General features: G+C 28.4%; 1 protein-coding gene across 2 annotated transcripts in view; it reads left to right on the top strand.

Moving 5' to 3' along the window:
- LOC129961563 (protein sax-3-like) overlaps positions 1–19641 on the top strand; it is a 181510-nt gene extending 161869 nt beyond the window's left edge. For both annotated transcript variants that reach the window (XM_056075053.1, XM_056075052.1), the window contains exons 26-29: positions 930–1079; positions 11940–12133; positions 16758–16795; positions 18998–19641. In XM_056075053.1, the coding sequence (XP_055931028.1) occupies positions 930–1079; positions 11940–12133; positions 16758–16778 (365 nt within the window). In that variant the 3' untranslated portion in view covers positions 16779–16795; positions 18998–19641. The remainder of the gene's footprint in view (positions 1–929; positions 1080–11939; positions 12134–16757; positions 16796–18997) is intronic.
- Positions 19642–20730: the final 1089 nt, after the last annotated feature.

Genomic DNA, 20730 nt, shown 5'->3' with positions numbered 1-20730 from the left:
ACAACGCTTTGTGTATGCATGTACATTACTGGTTTCTTTTAAATATATATATATAATAGTTAGCAGAGACGCAGAGCATATAGCAGTTAAATATTTTTTTAAATGAAGATATGTGGTTCAACAAAATTAAAATAAATAAGTAAATACATTATTAGAACGATGCATTTAACTAAATTGTATTGATAAGATATCCCAGATTTTGTCTCATAATCCCAGATTTATTTCGGCTATGAATTTTCTACCTTGCACTATTTTTTAAGCAATTATTTTATATTAAAAATATCAAACAGGTTTAATTGAAAAGGCTAAAGAATTGTACTTTTAATCATAAACATTTTAATCATATTATACTTTTAATCATAAACATTTTAATCATATTATACTTTTAATCATAAACATTTTAATCATATTATACTTTTAATCATAAACATTTTAATCATATTATACTTTTAATCCTAAACATTTTAATCATATTATACTTTTAATCATATTACTTTTAATCCTAAACATTTTAATCATATTATACTTTTAATCATATTACTTTTAATCATAAACATTTTATTTTTAAATTCATTGTCTTCCTATAAAAGTTAAAAAAATGTTTTTTATCATATATCTTTAAAATTTCATGCTTTTCATTACGTGTTGATAGTGCTGATTACAGTGAAATTAGGGAACCGATTTCCTACACGTTTCCGTAATTGGCAGTTTTCTCCCTCTTAATCATATTACTTAAATCTGAGAAAATTTGAACACTTTAGCTAATTTATCTAAAAAGAGTATGTCAGCGTACATTTTTTTTTCTTTTTTCAAAAAATCGGATTTGGCATCGGTATTGATGATAAACATTTCTATTTACCTAACCGATCATTTTCTAATCAGCTAAAATATCATAACGATCGAATTAAAAATCACTTATTACATTTCAGGCCGAGCACAAACCACTCTTCGAAATCGCTCTTCGAGACCACCCAGTTCGTACAGCAACGATGGCAACAGCAGCGGCACTGTACCATCTAGGAACTGCCAGGCAAAACAGAAATGGAAAGACTCAGATACGGGCGAAAAGCAGCAAAATGGCAAGTAGAACGTTTCTTAACGTAGTTCCTTTCTACTTCCAGAAGAATAAAGAGAAAATGAATCTTATTTTATTAGTATCATTATCATTGCAGAATCTCGTTTTTTTATGTATTTGCGGATGAATGTACTTTGTGCAGTGAACCGCACGGTATGAAGAAGAAAGACGCTCTAGAAAAGGATAAAAGACTTCTTAAAAATCTAATGTGAATGGCTTCTGAATGGTTCCGCTTGATTGCATTTCTAAGAAAAGCAAAGGCAGCTAGTTCTTTTCAGAGATTTTTTCCAAAATGAATTGTGAATAGGCGGTTTGCTGAAATATGCAGCACACATACAAGAGATGTTTTTTAAGATTTGAAACAGATGTTGGAAAGGAAATGCAGACTATTCAACCTGCATGACATAAGAATGGAGGAAATGAATAGTTTTTCCTAAAATTAAAGCAAAATTTAATATTAGTCTAACTTAAGTGGAGCTTTTTTTTTTTTTTTTTTTTTTGATGAAAAAGATCTATTTATCGTGAGCTTAAGTAAATTATTCTGAATACAGTTTCCAGTTACGAATAAGCATTTCGTACCAATATTTTTTTAATTAAATTATAAAAATTATGATAACTTTTGAAGAATTTTTCTTCTGAATTTTTTCAATATAGTTAATTTGTTTTAGTAAATAATTTCCATATTATTAAATTAATGAGTACTTTTAAGTTTTAATTAGGATGTAATCGACGAATTTAATAATATTCAAAAAATAACATTATAGAATTGCTATTATCCATCAAAATAAATGACAGTATTTTGTGACTATACATTCGGATTTTGGAATTTCTGTCCGAGTTTAATAATCTCACCCTTACATTTAAAGAGACTCACATGGATATTCAAATAATAGCTGGTAACTTTTCAAAATTCATTTAGTAATTTCACTGGTTTCGAGAGTTGCTATTCTATAATACTGATTATACATCAATCACTGATAATGTTTCTTCTTTCTACTGTAGAGCCTTGACTTTGATTAAAAGATTCGTTTACATAAATTATATTATTATTTCTTGGTTTTAAGTTTATTTCAGAAATATTTCTGGTTTGATTTAGCAGCTTTTTTTCATTCTATTTCACTTCATCTTATTCATTTTCATTTTCATTATAAAACGAAACTATTACTGATTAGATGAAAATCAGAATCATTTTCATCAAATAAAAATTATACTTGATTACATTTGATAATGACTGGTGAAATGATGATTTGAACACTTGAAATGTTTGTCTTTTGGTAAAAAACTGAAGTCTCAAAGTGACCAAGGTGTCAACATAAGATTTTTTCATAAAGAATTCATTTTTACAAAATGAAACTAGATCTTGCGATTTCAGCAAACTTAGAAATTATAGCCTAAAAAAAGGCATTTTTTTTGTACAGGTATGAGGAGATATGCCTGAGTCTGTGAATATGTATATTACTCAGAACAAAAACGCGTGAGGAGATTGGGATGCAATTTAATACTAAGTTTTCACTCCGAACTTGTTGACATGAGTTAGCTATGACAATGATTAAATCCATTAAAAGTAATGGAAGTAAGAAGTAATTTTCTAAACATTAGAAGTAATTTTCTAAAATGCGCACTCTGTTTTCTTCACCATAATAAGAATCTGAAGAAACGTGCGCTTTATTTTCAAAGATATTTATAATATAGATACTAATATTTCCACCAAAGTAAAATATGTTACAAATTTCTAGATATTGCATTTGTTGGACATACATTTCCATTCTGTGAATTCAAAATAGTTAAAATTGCTTTTTTACGTTCAATTTACCACCGTTATAATTAAAAATAACTTTTTAATATTGGATAAAGCATGCAAAAATATATGAAAATAAAATTGACAACATTGAACAATTTTTTAAACTTTTATAAAGACAAAAGAAAAACCACATTTTCTGGATAAGAGCTTCAAAAGTTATGGCTAAAAAACATCGAAATGTAATATTAATAAAATCAATATTACATTAATGAAAAAGAAAATTTCGGATATATTTAAATATATATATCTCTCTCTTCAAAAAAATCACCTAAATATCATCTAAAAATATTAATCTAATCACTTATCTCTTCACCGCTTTTCGTTAAAGATATTCTGAAGATCTCTACAAAAATTTCTTTCGAACGAAACTGTAACCATTTTCAACTTATTAACAAACATTTTTATCTAGAATCCAATAATTACTAAGTATATTAGCGAAAGTATTCAGCTTCAATACGTTTTAATTTTTCCAGAAATAGCTTATCCTTTTAACCTTATCAATTTCTCCTAAACAAACTTTCTAGTCTTTATACAATTATTATTTCCCTCATATTTAAATACAAATGTATATTCATTTTAAATAAAAGGTTTCTTTCAAATTCAAATCTAACAGATATCCCTATTTATCGGTATGTTTTTACAAAACTATACAACATCTTTCCCCATCTTATCTAGGAGATATAAAAATATTCGATAACTATAAATACGAGTAACTGCTATTCATTGATTTATATTTATTTGGCGGCAGACTTTGTAACAACTAATGTTTTAACAGTCGAACAATCAAGTACTTGTTTCGATAAATGCAATATTAATAACTTTAAGTAAATATGTTGCTTTGATAAAGATCAAGTCCTTTAGCTGTAATCTCGACGTCTCATCACGCCGCTTTTATGTGTTTATTGCCTTTGATAAATTTGCAGTTACTGATTTCTCTTGAAAGATTTGAGACAGTTAAAAGCAACTGCAAAAGAAACTAACTCTTAACTTTAAAAGAAAATGAATACGCTAACGGTCCTCTTTTACACTTTTCGAGAAATCGGAAGAGTTCTTACGTCCGGAAAATATAAATCACATTTCTCAAATATATATATATATATATATATATATATATATATATATATATATATATATATATACTATTACTACTACTACTACTATTATAAATGTGAAAGTTTGGATGGATCAATCATGCCAGAACGGCTGAACAGAATTGAATGAAATTCAGCTGAGATATAGATTATAGTCTGGAATAGGACATAGGATACTATTTATTCCGTTTAATTGAGTGGTTAAAAGTTTATTAATTAAAAACTAACTTTCCCTCCAAAAATCGCCAAATGAGTAAAGCTTCATGTTTGTTTGTTTTTTCCCCATGCCAATGAGATTAGGCTTAACATGATTTTGACTATTATTTCAAACGATTCTGTTTATTTTCTTAGTGTTCAATACATTTAAAATTAAACATTGTTAATTAATCGATCTTTCGGATTCATTCTGAAGTACTTTTGAATTAAAATAAAACAGAATAAAGGAAATTAAAAATTTATAATCTATATTGCATTGCCCCAACTGGCGTAGAAAATTCATACATTTGTGTTGCCCCAATTGGCGTTGAAAATTCACGCATGCGCAGGAGTAACAAAAGATAAAGCCATTGAGGATATAAATTCCAATCTATTTCCACGCATACGAAATCGCGGGTAAAAACTAATATATATATATATATATATTCAGGATTAAAAGCTAAAATATCTCATTCTTATTTCTTTTACTTAACTAAAAAAAACCATCCAATAGAAATTAACATCTAATAGTACTTTGCCTTTGTATTGCACTTATTCTTTGACTTATAGAAAGAAAGGCAAAATGTTGTGTAACATATTCCTTTAATTTTACTATCCTTTATTGTAAGGATGTAAGCAATGCCGGATTTTGGCATTGCTTACATAACATTAATTTACTTGCTTACATATTATTTTACATAACATTTAATTTTTATCTAGCCAATGCTTAAAACTTTTTTAAATGTAAAATTATTACTTGTAATTGAAAACAGACAATCTGTGGTATTCTATTCAAAAGCCTTACATCGTTACTGAGATACATTATCATTCTGATGAAACATCTTACATTTCTTTTTTATGAGAAATCATTAGGAAAAAACATCATTTATTGAATAAGCAAAAAAAATTTGATACAAAGATAACAAACTTAAACCTTTATAGATTGTTTCATAGAAAATTTTTGTTTGATGATAATCATAAACAAGTAAGGAGATATTTCATTATAAATAACAAGTATGTATTGATTTAATCACTGATATTGATTCATGTAACAGTTTTAAAAAAGAAAACAGCCATGGTGCTTTGAATTCTAAATAAATCTGAAAATAGTACCGACGCTAATATTTTTTTTTATAAATTGATTATTTTTTGAAGACATATCTTGAACATAATTACTAATGTTATGATTTACACAAAAGAATTATTTATAAATTTTCTAAACATAAGATGACTTTCCATTGTACGTTTAAAATACCCATATCCAAAAATCGGAAAAGCGTGAATTGTTATGAGAATTCAGTTAAGGTCATGATTGATTATGAACATGGAGTCCGGTAAAATAAATGATAAACTTTATGTTGGAAAAAAAGTTATTTGTTCCATCATCTAGAAGTGATTATTAATGTACTTAACAAATGTCATTTAAAAACTGACAGATGTACGTTTCAGCAACGAATTGTACCTTGCGATCGGACTTAATAATAATAAGAAGAAATTTTAGGAAAATTTCAATTTAATTAATAAATGTCTTGCTTTACAAGCAAGTACTTTGTCCTATTTCGATAAATGCAGAATAATTCTGGGGAATTGCAGGAAAAACGTCAAAAAATAAAATTGAAATTCTGTTGATTAGAATTGTTCGTTTTTTACGCCAAGAAATAAAATTCATGTTATTTTGACTAAAATCGTTCGTATTGTACACACAGAAATAAAATTCAAATTCTGTTGTCTAAAATTGTTTATATTGTACACCCAAACACAAAATTCAAATTCTGTTGACTAAAATTGTTCGAATCATGATGAATACGCTTTACTAAGAGAGAGACATTGCCATACGAGAGCACGTGAAAGATTATAAGATACAATAAAAAAAAAACACTCAAACGAATATTAGTCAAGAGAGTAAATGTTTCTAGCAGCTAAAGGTTTCTTCCAATCTTCGTTATTTATTCATTTTTTAATAGTCTTGTATCCTTCATGATTCTGAAAACTTATATTCTACAAATAATTTTGGATACTTTTCGGGAATTCTGTAGGACAAACACAGTTGCAGCAATTTGACTGTAATCATTCCGTTGTGTTATTTCTTTTATTTCAGCTGTGTTTTTTTTAAGAATTTTTTTGCGGTGTAATACATTTATAATCGTGATTGCACAAATCTTACGGAGAAGTTAGAAAATAAATTACTGCCAAAATTTTAATTTTTTTAGCCAGTCATTGAATAATCACTTGTTTTTTTATCGTGTATGAAGTAAGCAAATAGAAAGTCAATAAAAATCAAGTCAAGTCAATCATTAAAGTCAATTAATTCAATCTCGTGATTTGGCCGAATTTCCATGTTTTAAGTCTCTAGTAATTTGTAAAAACCATTCTTTCTGCATGTTTATCTATGAATGCAATAAATAAAACGCGCCATGAAATTAAATTTGGCATATGATTATTTTTGTACCAAAATTGTGGTTCATTATCAAGTATGGATGAGCTTTCTTGGAAAATCTGTCCTTTCTACCCATGAACGTGCATATACATAGGATAACTCAGAAGAGCAATGAGTTACATGGATAAAATTTGATGTATGATTTATCATCAGAAATTGTAGGTTTGTATAAAATATTATCAAATCTAAACCCGTTAAAGAGTAATATTTCTGTTTATGCGCATGTGAACACAATCATTAAAAAATTTAATAATCTAGACTACTGAAATCTAGAATATTTACAACATAATGGTAGATCTGTGTCAAAGTTTGGACCAAATTGTTCAAAGGCCAAGTAAATTAGTACAAAACGTATTTGATTTTCTTCTCTATACGACGAAGTTAAACACAAAAATTAATATATTTTAAAAGTATATGAGAAAATCAAGCTATTTATTTATCTATATATGTAATAACTGTTCAATCCAAAAATGTTGCTTTAAAAAATTGCCTTCTACCAATTAATCTTATATTTATTCGCGCTTAAATTCGAATCGATTATTTGAAAAGTTTTATTTTGTTTATAAATATCACTACATTAAACCCATTTTAGGACTGGTGCGTAAATTATATCTTAAATGGCAAGACATATGTCCTGTTTCTCGCTAACCATGGCTAAATCGTACCAACTTTCCAAAATATCATCAGATCTTGAAAGCTACAAATGGTTTTTAGGCTTGCAATAAAAAATTATTAGAATTACATCTGGCGAAAAATCGTCACAAAAAAATCTGGCGAAGGAACGTTAATTTTAATTCTATCCCTAGTCTCTTAATCGCGTTTCGCTAGTTTCACAGCCAAATTCGAAAAAAGGGAAAGAAATCATCAGAGTTCTTTAAAAAGACTTTCTAATTTTTATCGTATTTAATCAATTATCAAGTAGAAGCAAAAGAAATAATAATATGAAAGTTTTTCACAAATCTCAGAGGCATTTTACAGACCCAAGCATTACACATAATAAAACCATTCTTTTAACAACTGATCATTTTAATTTCCCGTTTTCAACACATTTTTTAAAGTAAAAGAATACTAATGATTAGTTTAGTTCATTTTTTTTTATTTTAGTAATTTTGAAAATAATGTTTTATTTATTTAATATCTCTGACAAAATTATCAAATTGATAAAGATCTTCAATTCTAACTGTAACTATTATTTAATGATTTAATTACTCAGAAATGAAAGAGTTTAATTATAATGTTAAATAACAAGGAAATGATAAGCTTCAAATATATATATCATGGAAAATTACTATTTTATGGTATCTATCAAGTGGAATATAACACTACCATGATCGTTATAAAACGAGTAATATTTCAATATATTAAGAATAAATAATTTATTATACTTTGATTTTTTTAATAATGATTTAATTCAGTCTAAACATATAATACTGTCTTGGTATTTTATAATTCAAAAAATTCGCACTTTTTTTTTTCAAAATATTTTTTTAACGATTAGAAAAATAACGTTTTCAAACGATTTACCTAGTGCCTAAATTCTACGCACTGCCAATTTTATCTAAACGGAAATACACCGCTGACGCTTTTTCTATGTGTTTTTCTAAAGAATTTAAGTTTTCTTAAATGAGAAAAAAATATATCAATAGAATGATCCACCGAACATAACAATTCCATTATTAGACCTGATATGCTAAGAATGTTATTTCTGTAATTGCGTAAAAAAAGCTTCATTCCATTAATATATTTCTTTACTTGAAGAAAAATTTGAATTTGTCCTGCAATTATAAAGTAACTTTAATCGTAAATATCATCTGCATAAACCATTCATCATTTTTAATTGAAAAAATTTTTTGCGATCTCAAATCTTTCCTAACTATCATTTTCATCGTGACATGAGTGAAACTAAAAAAATAATGTTGTTTTCCCTCTGTGTTTTTTTTTTTTCATTGGTACAAACTAATTTTTTATCACTCAATGTGCAACCACACCCAAAATTAATTATTGAAATAGGAAGGCGACAACAATTTCAAACAAAAATGCTGCATTTTCATTTTGAAATCAAAGAAGAATACTGCATTGATATAACCAATACAACGGATATTCAATTAAAATGGAATTCTTCTGTTTCAAAGAATTTCGAAAGAAACTTAGTAATGCGAATAAATATTTATTTTTAATTTATATTAATCTATCTTTCAATAATATTAAACACCGCGTCTTGAAATGATTAGCTGAATGAAATTCTGTTTATTCAGCATGAAAAACAAATCATATGAATGTATTTTTATATTTACTTAAAAAGTGATAGTACATTAACATGCCTTTTTGAATGTATATGGCCTTATTTTTTTAAATTTTACATTAACATAGCATTATTGAAATATAAAATTGTATTTTGAAGAAATAAAGTCAAACATCTTAGTAGCAACTTACATTTTTTTTTTTACTAAAACAATTTCAGAAGTAATTTTAACTTAAAACTAAATAAATAGTTAATAAAGCTAAAATAGTTTAAACTATTTTATCATGAAAAATGTAAAAATGTATTATTTTTTTCATCGACTTTAACTAGTTTTTCCTGTCATATTTATTTACCAATACTTTCTGTAATACCAATTTCAAACCAGAGTTAATTCATTGTGCATAAATTTATTTGCAAATATCCACAACCAACCTGTCTTGACATATCAATCGGAATGACCATTGTTGCGACAGTGATGTAATGGTGGGAAACTGAGGTTACTCTTAGAGTTTCATCGATCATGATACATCCCTCAAGTAAGAGGTATTTAACATCATTGGAAGGGAGTGATTTGATCCCAACATTGTTATACTATTAAGAAAGCTTACAGAATCTCTCAGAACTTCTCATTCCGGCACTTGGCGTGCCCTTTCGTTAATAGATGTAAATATACAGGTTGTCTCAAAATATCTTCCAAGAGCTTCAAGGCTTATGTTAGGCATATAGAAAAAAGTAATTTTTGCTTTACACGATGGAGTCGCAAATGCAAAGAGTGACTGCTTCTTGGAGACGTTAGTGTTTTAACCCTTTAAAGGGTTCTTTTTTTTCTAGTCATATTATGTTAAAATATTTTTAGTCTTGAAATTAGAATAAGAAAAGGGATTCCTTTAGCTTATTAGATAAATTTAATTTGATTAATTCATTAATTTGGTTAATTAATAATTAAGTGACAAACCAAGACACATCATTTTGTGTGAGATAAAGAACTGAAGCATCTAAGTTTCTGTCTTTCTAAAAAAATTTGTCAGAACTTATGCCAACCTACATAATTTCATACAAAGATTGATAAATTTGGTGGGAAGCATACTTCCCACGGCCTTAGAAGGGGTTAAGTGAAAGTACAAGATAAACCAGATAAAGTGTATAACATAATATTTAACGGAATACATAATCGCAACAGTACAACAAAATAGTAGTGTGAATCGTAACATAAAAGATCCAAGGCAAATAGAGTTCAAATCGGCAACAGACTTTTAGGGCACTTAAAGAAAGTATAAAAAGGAATTGCCGTTAGAAACTATGCATGCTGTCCATGCTTCCATACAATTGCAACTTTCTATTTCATTATACTTCTGAAGTACAGTTTGTCAGATGTGCCTTTTTCTTTTACGTAGTTCACTAAGACCTCATGTAGGGTTCGTCCTTCACGTCTGTTACCTCAACTGTTGTAAAATTGACATATTTTTGTATGCGTAGCCTTTTCTTAAAGTTTGTAAACGACATTTTGTTACACCCTGAATTCGGCCTGTTTATCAAAGAGAAGTTTTGTCGTATTTCTGAACGCTTATGGAATTAGATATAGTTTTTAAAATTAATCAGATCCCCTATCTTAAATATGAAATAGATGAATATTTGATGACATAAAACAAATTACAGAAAATTTGAAATTTCGCTAGTTTATTAGCTAGCACTAAATTTTTTTAGGGATTCACTGAAACCTTTCGACTTAAAGTTGTTGAAAAAAGATTGACTAAGGTTATAATATTAGTCTGCTGTTCTTATGGCGCCATGGACAAGCCCGCTGTTACGAAGACAACGATTTAAGCCAGTGGAAGATCGTCTCTTGTTTTTTTAGTAGCACCTACTAGAGCAAAGAGTACGACTTTGCTACTCACGCATCACTCATTCGCTTTCACAACCCCTTTCTACATGAGGGCACATTAACACATCTCACAGATAGAACAACTATGCCCAAACCGGGACTTGAACCCAGGACGCCCAGATCACGGGGAAGACGCGCTACCCCTATTCCAGTACACCGGCATAATACTAGTCTTAAGTTATCAATGTTACAAGCGTGCGTCAGTGTATATGTATGTGGGGATTAGCCAATTTTTATTCCGCTTCTTAGGTTCTAAATCATATGCTCATTAAACCACCTATATCTAAATTACAGAGCTCAGTAAAATGTTCACCAAGAAATATATCTTCAAATAATGCTTCTAGATTAAAAGCATTAATTTTTTTTATTAACTTTGCATAATAATTATATGATATTATAATTATTATGATATTCAGTATGAATGAATGAAATATAATATGAATGAATGAAATTCATATATGAAATATAATACTGAACAGCTTGACATCATAGAATGCAAATGTTGGAGCTACATAATTTAAGATGTATCTGCTTTGTAAGTGTTTCTTTTTTTCTGTCCAGATACGAATTCTCAGAACACCATTGATCTTGAATTATTTTATTTGCTCTGCTATTTGTGTGTTATAAAATAATTAATTTCAGGTAGTCTGGTTCAAAGATGGCTATACAATCACTGTAGCATGGTGATAGATTCTAGACGCCTGTCACTGAGAATACCATGTTTGAATCCCGATCTCACCGAAGATTTTTTTTATCTATATATTAACAAAATCTCTTCCGTTGTCCTCATCATCTGGTTATGACAAACATGGGAGATTTGTCCCTGGTAATAACCACGTAGCTACAAGGCCCAGCTTTAATTTCCCAGATTGAATAGCACTTAAAAGCTCAATAGTTCGATCCATGAGTTTCACCTAAAAATGTTTGACATAAAAATAGAATGTTCACTTTCACTGTTTATTTGTCGGATTAACTTTTCAATTTAGAACTATTAAAATGATTTCATTAATTTCAACCGTGGTTTAAAGACAAAATTTGATTATACATTTCCAAACATTCTATTATTCCCACACGATACATTTAATGTTTCAGATTCTTAAATGTAGTAGATTCTATATGAAATTAATCTTTCAATTGCAAAACCCCAGGTATCAATATTCCACTGTTTCGTCTTAATCTTTACATTTGTACTTAACAATCTTTTTCTTTGTTTCAGATGACATACCTTCCTATCAGAAGCCTGCCTTCCCTTCATGCACAAGCAGTACTTCCCAGGGAAGTAGCAGGAGAAGAAGGGAGGGAAAAGGGGTCGTCAATGAACTCTCGTCTCTCACACAGTTTGCCTCCCTCTCTGAAAAATACGGAGAATCTGCTTCTACTGAGACAACAGATAAAGGAGATAATAATGAGGTAATTATGCAAGATTTGTCTTCGATCATTTTGGAGTAAATGTGCTGTTTAACATACATTTTAAAGTGTAGCGTCAATCTTAATTAAAAGACAACCCTAAAGTGTTGAGCCCCTCCCATCATTAAAATCAGAATGGCCACAGTTATAGTCCTAAAAATGTGTCTGGTGCAATGAAGCCACTTATAGGCTACTTTGTTGCTAAATTCGGAATTAGAATTTGTATCCCAAAAATGGTCAGAATTAAGGGAAAAAATTCACTTACAAAGTTATGTGGCATTATCGATTTAGTATGAAAATATATCTTGGAAGCACTATTCTTAGAAGAGAACGCCTGAAATGCACTGATGTTTAATTTTAGCTTCCTGTTTCTTAGAAATTTCGCAGAGATCCTACCCTTGCTTCGATTTCGGAATGTTGTCTTTACGGCTGACGGAAATCACTTTGATCAAGCAGAATAAATGAGCCGAATAACAAATAAGGGTTTCTTTGTTTTGTGTTTCACGGCATCGCTCTTTTGGAAATAGTAATCAAACAAAAGAGCGATCATGGGTGGTCTTAAAATAAATGTCGCAAGGTAATTTCCATCGGACCCGCAGAGAGATGAAGCAAACCCCTGCATGGGAAGGAACATAAGTACAGAATATAGAGGAGAAAATATTGAACACCTGCCTGCCAGTATTTAAGGCCCGGAACCCAACGTGGTTCTCGCCTATCTAAATATTCGTGCGAAATCGATAATGCTCTAAAACTTTGCAGCTGTCCTTTTTTAAAATAAGAAACTTTTTTAAATAACTAACTATTTTTAAATAAGAAAATTATTTCTGTAGCCGCTCTTGTAACACTAACCATAACTGACTGATAACGTCAGAGACAGCGCCCTCCAATGCCTTGTAGCGCTATAACTCAGTTCAGATCTAACGATGGTATGTGCTGCATGATTTGGTCCATGCTCTTATATATATTCTAAATTTATGTATGTAAAATGTCTGATTGCAACGTAACCTGTAAATAAATAACTATTGCACCAATTCGGACGTTTTACTGAACCCCTTAACGGCTCCACATTTCCGAATTTTATCGTACAGTTTTGCTATAAGTGGTCTTAAGACATAGCATATAGATAGCATTTACACTATCATAGCTAGGGATTGCAATACCGATATACCGGGATACCGAATACCGGTATTTTGAGCCATTTTACAGTTTTGTAATACCGGTATTCACAAGTTTAAATACCGGTTTTTCGGTATTTACTAGAAATTTTTTAAATTGTCTCCACTATATGTTCAGGGATCGCCAACATAGCAAAATAGTATACGTTTTTGTTTTATGCCTTCCTAACGGGCGAAATTAATTAGCTAATTAATGGCTTAATTAATTGCTTAAATCTAAATTAGCGAAACATGGATTATCCCTGAAAAAAGATTAATGGAGCAACAGTTATGAAAAAAGTTGGAAAGTTGATTGGTGCAAATCAGCAATTGTGCTATGCTCATGAAATTCAATTAGGAGTAATAGATGTATTATACCAAAAAAATAAAGGACAGAAGAATCCAAATGCTGTGGATATAGAAACTTCGGATTCCGACATTGAAGAGAGTAAGAGTGAGAGTGATATTGACAATGAAGATAGTGACAATGTAATTGTGGAAGAAGATATTGCTAATGAGGATGAAATATTAACCCATCAGGAATTGTTTCCTATAATTTATAAAGTTCGAAAAATTGTTAAGATATTTAAACGTTCCCCTACAAAAAATACCATATTACATAAATATATACTAACTGAAAATAAAACAGAATATATGTTAATAATAGATTCTAAAACACGTTGGAACAGTTTACTCCTAGTGATGGAACGATTTTTGAAATTTAGAAATCCAATCCAAAAAGCAATAATCGACTTAAACCTGTAAATTAATTTTTCAGATAGTGAATTCGACTTAATATACAGAACTATATCAGCTCTACTTCCAATAAAACTGACTATTGAGGCATTATATCGGAGAGATTCTAATTTATTAACAGCTAATGCAACAATAAATTTCATGTTGCAATCATGAAAGAACAGCACACATCACTATCTGAAGAATTATATATTACATTGAAAAATCGCACAGAAGAAAGGCATACCGAAAAAGAATATGTCTAATGGTATTTACATAGTTATAATGATTTTAAAAATGATAATGAAAAAGAAGAAAAGAAAATAATCAATTCAAATCTGATTAAGTTTATAGTAAATTTTCTTACAATTTTTTACTCACAAACCTATCCACATTTAGAAGAATTCGCTTCAGTTATCGAAGATTATGATGACACTAATATCGATAATGAAAATGAATTGTCTCTTGAACAAAAATTAGAATTAGCGATAAATAAAAAAAAAATTCAACGAACCAAAATTTAATACAGAAATCAGCTATATCCAAAGCCCCCCGACAAGAAATTGATTTATTTGAAGATGAGGGATTTAGAGGTAAATACTTGGAAAAAGTATATCGCGTATTGCTAACAGTATCACCAACTAGCGTAGATGCCGAAAGAGCGTTTTCGACAGCTGGTAATTTTTACACAAAATTACTTTTCAGGCTTAATGACAGTACAATTGATGCATTATGTTTTTTTAGATCACATTTCAAAAATTTGTAATAGTACCACAGACTGAATAGTGATATTTACACTTTTTTATGATTTAAATAAATAAGTTGTTCTTTTACTTTTTTATGATTTAAATAAATAAGTTGTTCTTTTACTTTTTTATAATTCTTTATATACTGTTATAATTTATCATATTATTTTTTGTGATATTTACACTCTCTTTTAAAACTGGCAAATAAAACAAAGAAACACCTTATTTTCTTTCTTTTTCTAAAATTTCTAATACCGGTATTAAAACCGGTATCCCGGTATTAAGATCTAAAAAATACCGAATACCGGTATTGAAATTTTGGTCCGGTATTGCAATCCCTAATCATAGCATAGCACTAGCACTCATAGCATAGCATACACACTAAGCTAAGGGGAAGTGGCGTATGTTTTAAATTTCATTTTTAATGAAATCGATTAAGCTAGCAAGATTTTACCAGCAAAAGATATAACGATGATATACACCACAACAGCATGTCTAGGATTTATTAAGACACATTATTTTCTGAATGATACATTTGCTTCGGTTTTTCTTTTTCTTTTTCTTTTTTTTTTAACCTTTATATTCCCTCAGTGTTGAGAAGATATACTTCAATCTCGACATAACAATAAAAAACTCGTAGCTCCGATTATGCGATGTATGATATTCTGCTGGCTATTAGCTTTCTTAAATATAGGATTAATACCTAATAATATAGGATATAGGATTTCTTAAATATAGGATTAATAATATAGGATTAAATTTCGAGATATATTGCCTCAAGTATCTTCCCTTTCTACTGATCGTATCTCAATCCGTCGTGTCCGTCTCTTTAAACGTTAATGTAATCTTAGTAAACTGAAGCTAACTTCCATGGCAGATCAACGTTTTGCTTGACAACAACAGATTCACAGCACATTGCACGGTATTTCAAAACTGTAGAGTGAATAAAATAATCATTTCTTAAGAAAATTATCATATTCTTAATTTTCAACAAACTATATTGTCATGTTTTTTGTTTTTGTACTACCAAATTGATAATTGTAGAATGTGAATTTTTATCTTGTCTTCACAAGAATAAGATTTTAAAAAGTTTGCATGAAATAAATATAGAAATCGATACAAACGGGAAATAAATACAGCTTATAATCAATATTAATTATTTGAAATTTATTTTTTAGAAATATCTCAACATTAAGCCCATTTTAGGACTGGTATGCAAATTAGAGCTTCAATGGAATCAATCTCGGCAAAAGTTATGTCGTTTTCTCCTTAATCATGACAAAATCGTGCCATCCTTCCAAAATTTCGCCAAATTTTCACAGCTATAAGAAACGTTAACAAATAGCTTTTAGGGTTGTGATGAAAAATTATTTGAATTACACGTGGCGAAAATTTGTTTAAAAAAATCAATTTTGGCAAATGGACATTAAATTTCATTCTGGCCTCAGTCTCTTAATCCTGTTTCGCTGGTTTAAGCCAAACTCAGCTGCTAGTCTAGACAGGCACATCTTTGGTTGTGTAAGAATCAGCCTGAAAGAAAACTAATAAAAAAAGTACTAGCTAAAAGTAGTAAATATTTTTTTCTTTATCTCTTAAAGTATTTTCTTAATTTATTAGAAAGTTATTAGTTTCTTGTTTTTGAATTCTTTTCAGTGTATTATTTTATTAACTTATCTTTTAGATTTTTTTTGTCCTATATCCTTCTCACAATAACCTATATCTAGAATACCCTGTATTAAAATTCAAAAAATAAATAATAATAATAATAAATAAATAAATAAAAATAGGGCCGCTTTATTTTTTTAGAACAAACACAAATTAAACAAAACAACTTTTATGAAGCTAAAATTCTAATGAGCCCTGAAAATAGAAATTCATTCTTGATTTCATTTTGATTCTGTATTTTAATTCTGGTAATTTCAAACAAAATTAGCATTTTTTTAATATTTGTTTATACATTAAGAGTTTAGTAATAAATTATTACTTTTTCAGCAATCAGAAGAAAAAAGATGAAGATGGAGGAAAAAAAAGTTAGTCCTTTCAGAACTTTCTACTAAAATGCTGACAAACATTCTTAATTCCGATTTTTTTTTTTTTTCACTTACTCAATAGACATTTGTTAGTATCAACAGTCTAAGCAAAATATTTACAAATGAATGTAACTACTTTGCACGCAAACCGGAAATAGCTTCTTTTAATTCAGCTAGAACAAATATCTTAAACCTCAAATAGCAGTCCAGGCAACAGACGTTAACATTGTTATGGTTATGGGAGAGGTAACTCACTCATAAAAACGATAGAAAACCTCTCTTTGTTTATGAAAATGGGCCATGTGGGTTAAAAAAAAAAGTTTTTTTTTTCTTCCTGAGAAGACTAAAGTACGTTAGAAGTTGATGATTCTGAAGTGCTCTTTGTTGTTTTTCTATGAATCGTTTTTATACGAACAAAGAGCTTAGTTGATTATTTTCATTTTATCAGGCATGACCAACTGAAACTGAATAGTGAAATTATAAAAACTGCACAAAAACCTCTTATTAGAATTTTTAAAATTCATGTGACAAATTACTCAAGGGCTACGAGTAGAGGCCTTATTGTCAAATCTGGATAAATAAAAAATTTTAGAAAATAATTTACACATGTGCGAGATTTTATCTGATTTAAGTTAGCATATATTTTTTATAACTCGCTGTTTTCCGGGCAATTTAAACTTTATAAATCAGCATTTCGTTATGAGAAGAAAAATTAAATAAAAAAATTGTAATGGTTAAAGTGATTTGAGTTAGATTAATGCTATTTTTAGTTTTTTTCGGCGTATTCACTTTAAATATTGAGTAGAAGATAACAAGGCAAAGTTTTCATAAAAACAATTTCTTACGAAATTGAAAATCAAGATGCTCTTTTTGATTTCAAAATCAAGAAGCTTTTCAAATCAAGGAAATCAAGGAAAATCAAGATGCTTTTCTTTACATTCATTTCTTAAGAAATGCTTATAAAATTATTTTTAAAATTTCGATTTACTTAATAATAAATAGAGAAAGTAGTTATTATTGAACTCATATTCGAAATTTTATCATAAATAAGAAACTAATTTTAAATTATGAATGAATGCAGTATTTCTCTATATTTTGGAATGTTTATTTTGATAGCTGTTTACAAAATTAAAAAAAAAATTACCTTTTTTGAAAGAAAAATGCATTTAATAGATGAATAATCTTTCCCTTACTTAATAATCAAGTTTGTCATTTTTATTTTGTTTCCTTTATCGACAATTTAAACTACTTTTATTTAAACTGCTTATTTATGTCAAAATTGAAAAAAAAATTGTTTTTAGTTAATCAATTTAACGTGTAAAATGAAAGAGAATGAATTTGATAAACTCAAGCTCGCAAAAAAAATGATTTATCGTCAAATTTGCATTCTAAATAATAAATATTTTTTTAAAAAATCTTGATATTTCAAATACGAAAATAAAGCATCTTATAAAAAAGGTAATTAAACAGTATAAGTGTGAAAATAATTGGATGTTGCATTTATGTATATCAGAAAATTATAATTGTTTAATTATGCTCCTATTTTAATAAATTGATTCGTAGCCATTTGGCATAAATGAAAAGTGTTCCAATATAAATTAATTTTTTAATTAAATTTCTAAAAAAACCTTAAATTTCTTACATTTATCTATTACTAGAAACATTCATAACATTAAAAACTGTTCTAAGTAAATTGTTCATGAAAAATTTTAGAATGTATTTAGTTTTTATCTTTTTGTTTTGTTGCCAATGCTGTTTCTTTTGTCATTTAAATATACTAAAATTTTTTAATAAATTGTGTTCTTAAATTTATCTTTGCTAGGATCATTCATAACATTAAGAACTGTTCTAAGTAGATTGTTCATGAAAAATTTTAGAATGTATTTAGTTTTTATCTTTCTGTTTTGTTGCCAATGCTGTTTCTTTTGTCATTTAAATATACTAAAATTTTTTAATACATTGTGTTCTTAAATTTATCTTTGCTAGAAGCATTCATGACATTAAGAACTGTTCTAAAAAGATTGTTCATTGAAAATTTTAGATTGTATTTGTTTTTTATCTTTTTGTTTTGTTGTCAATGTTGTTTCTATCGCCAATAAAATATATTACATTTTTTTTAATAATTTGCTGGTAGTGGGCATCAGCAATGCAATATTTCGATAAAAGCAAATTTATATATTTCATATCCTCTTTCTCCAACAGCTTAATCTGATTTTTTTAATGAAGAAAGAAAATAATGAATATTAATGAAGAAAAAAAAAATGAGAGAAGAAAAGTCGGAAAAAGAAGCTGCCTGTCCTAGTCTATAATTGTATAAAATGTGGTTCAATGTGATTTTTGTCGTCTTCTACAGCCGTCTACACAAGTAGGTCGTGGAACTCCTTTCTGCTCTGCAACCGTATCCGGTTTCAGTGGTCAAGAAAAAAAATGATTACATATCCAGACTATGTCTAGTCAGAATTTCGTATGCTTAAAAACATTCCAATTTGGGAGATATCATTCTAGTATTCAAAGGGATTATCCGACATATCAAGAATGTATATTCTGTCTGCATCAAGTATTTATTTTTCTGAAATATATGAAAATCTTACTATATATCTCACTCTACGGTTGTGCAATTTCTATCTATTCGTTTATATGTAACAAAGTCTGCACTAATACATCATTCGTAAATTATGTATATAAAACAAAGTAAATTTATTTCTTATTAAAAGAATATATAAAAAGTTTTGAAAATTGTCATCGGTACTATGAAAAATCGATTAACCTTGAGAGTATATTTCTCTAAAGTAATTTAAATAAATGGCAAAACCTGAATCCTTTCTTAAAACTTTTTCCAGAACGTTCTGTAGAGATTAATTGAAGTTTTTCTTTAAAATTTGTATAGATTATTGTAAATTTGAATGAATAATTAATTTTTTTAATGTTGGAATGTTTTTCAAAACATTCTGACTTTTAAAATAATTGAAATGCTTACAAAGTTAATAATTTGAATATTCTTTCTTGTAAAACCCATAAGATATTTTTCTTTAAAGCCTTTTTGCAAAATAGCAAATTGTTGGTTATTTGCATTTTATTCACACAATACAACATTTTTTCCTTAAAACACTATACATTTCAATTAAAAAAAATTATTGAATTATATATATATATAATTTCATCGTCCTTTTAAATTTTTCTGTTCATTAAATGAGTATTTAATTCGAATTTTCACTTTTATCTAATTTAGGTTTTTAAAAACTTTACACAATAAAAACAGACGATATTTTTTCTAGGAGTTCGATTTCTTCACTTATCGTTTGAAGAAAATTAAGATAATATTTTTTCGATTAAAATTTGAAAAAAGAAATTAGGAAAAAAAGAAATTGAGCTTTTCATATAACTCTCATAATTTCACGCGCTTTTTTAAAATCAAATTTAGTAAACTCAAAATAATAACTGATACAGGGCTTTCTCTGATTGAAAAATGTAAGCGAAGTTAAAAAAAGAAAGCTTTTTCGTAACAATGTTTAGTATTTAATAGCATTTATTTATACTTCCATAAAAATTCCAGATTGTCTTCTTGTTGATATTGGGCGCAGGTGATTGTATCCAAGAACAATATAATTGTTAATATTATAGCTGCAAATAATGTATTGTAACAGTTGCATTACTCTTACCTTCCCTTTTGGATACTAGATGGCGATGCCTGTTTAGGCCATCCCATATGTCATCCCATAGTGCATTGCGATTGTAATTAGAATGAGATGTGACGCTGAACTGTGAAGTCGCGCGCGTGAATGTTTTGTGTTTGTGCTTGTTTTAAGTGTGTGAATGTGATTATTAAAAGAAATGTTTCCAACAACATTCGTCCTGTTGCTTCCTGCACAGATCATAATAATCTACATACCACCACATTGGCGCCCAACGTAAAAGAATTTCTGATGAAACGGAAG

Source organism: Argiope bruennichi, chromosome 2 (assembly GCF_947563725.1).
Source record: "Argiope bruennichi chromosome 2, qqArgBrue1.1, whole genome shotgun sequence".
Lineage (NCBI taxonomy): Eukaryota > Metazoa > Arthropoda > Arachnida > Araneae > Araneidae > Argiope > Argiope bruennichi.
Note: the sequence above shows the minus strand (reverse complement) of the source record. Positions and strands in the feature narration are given on the sequence as shown.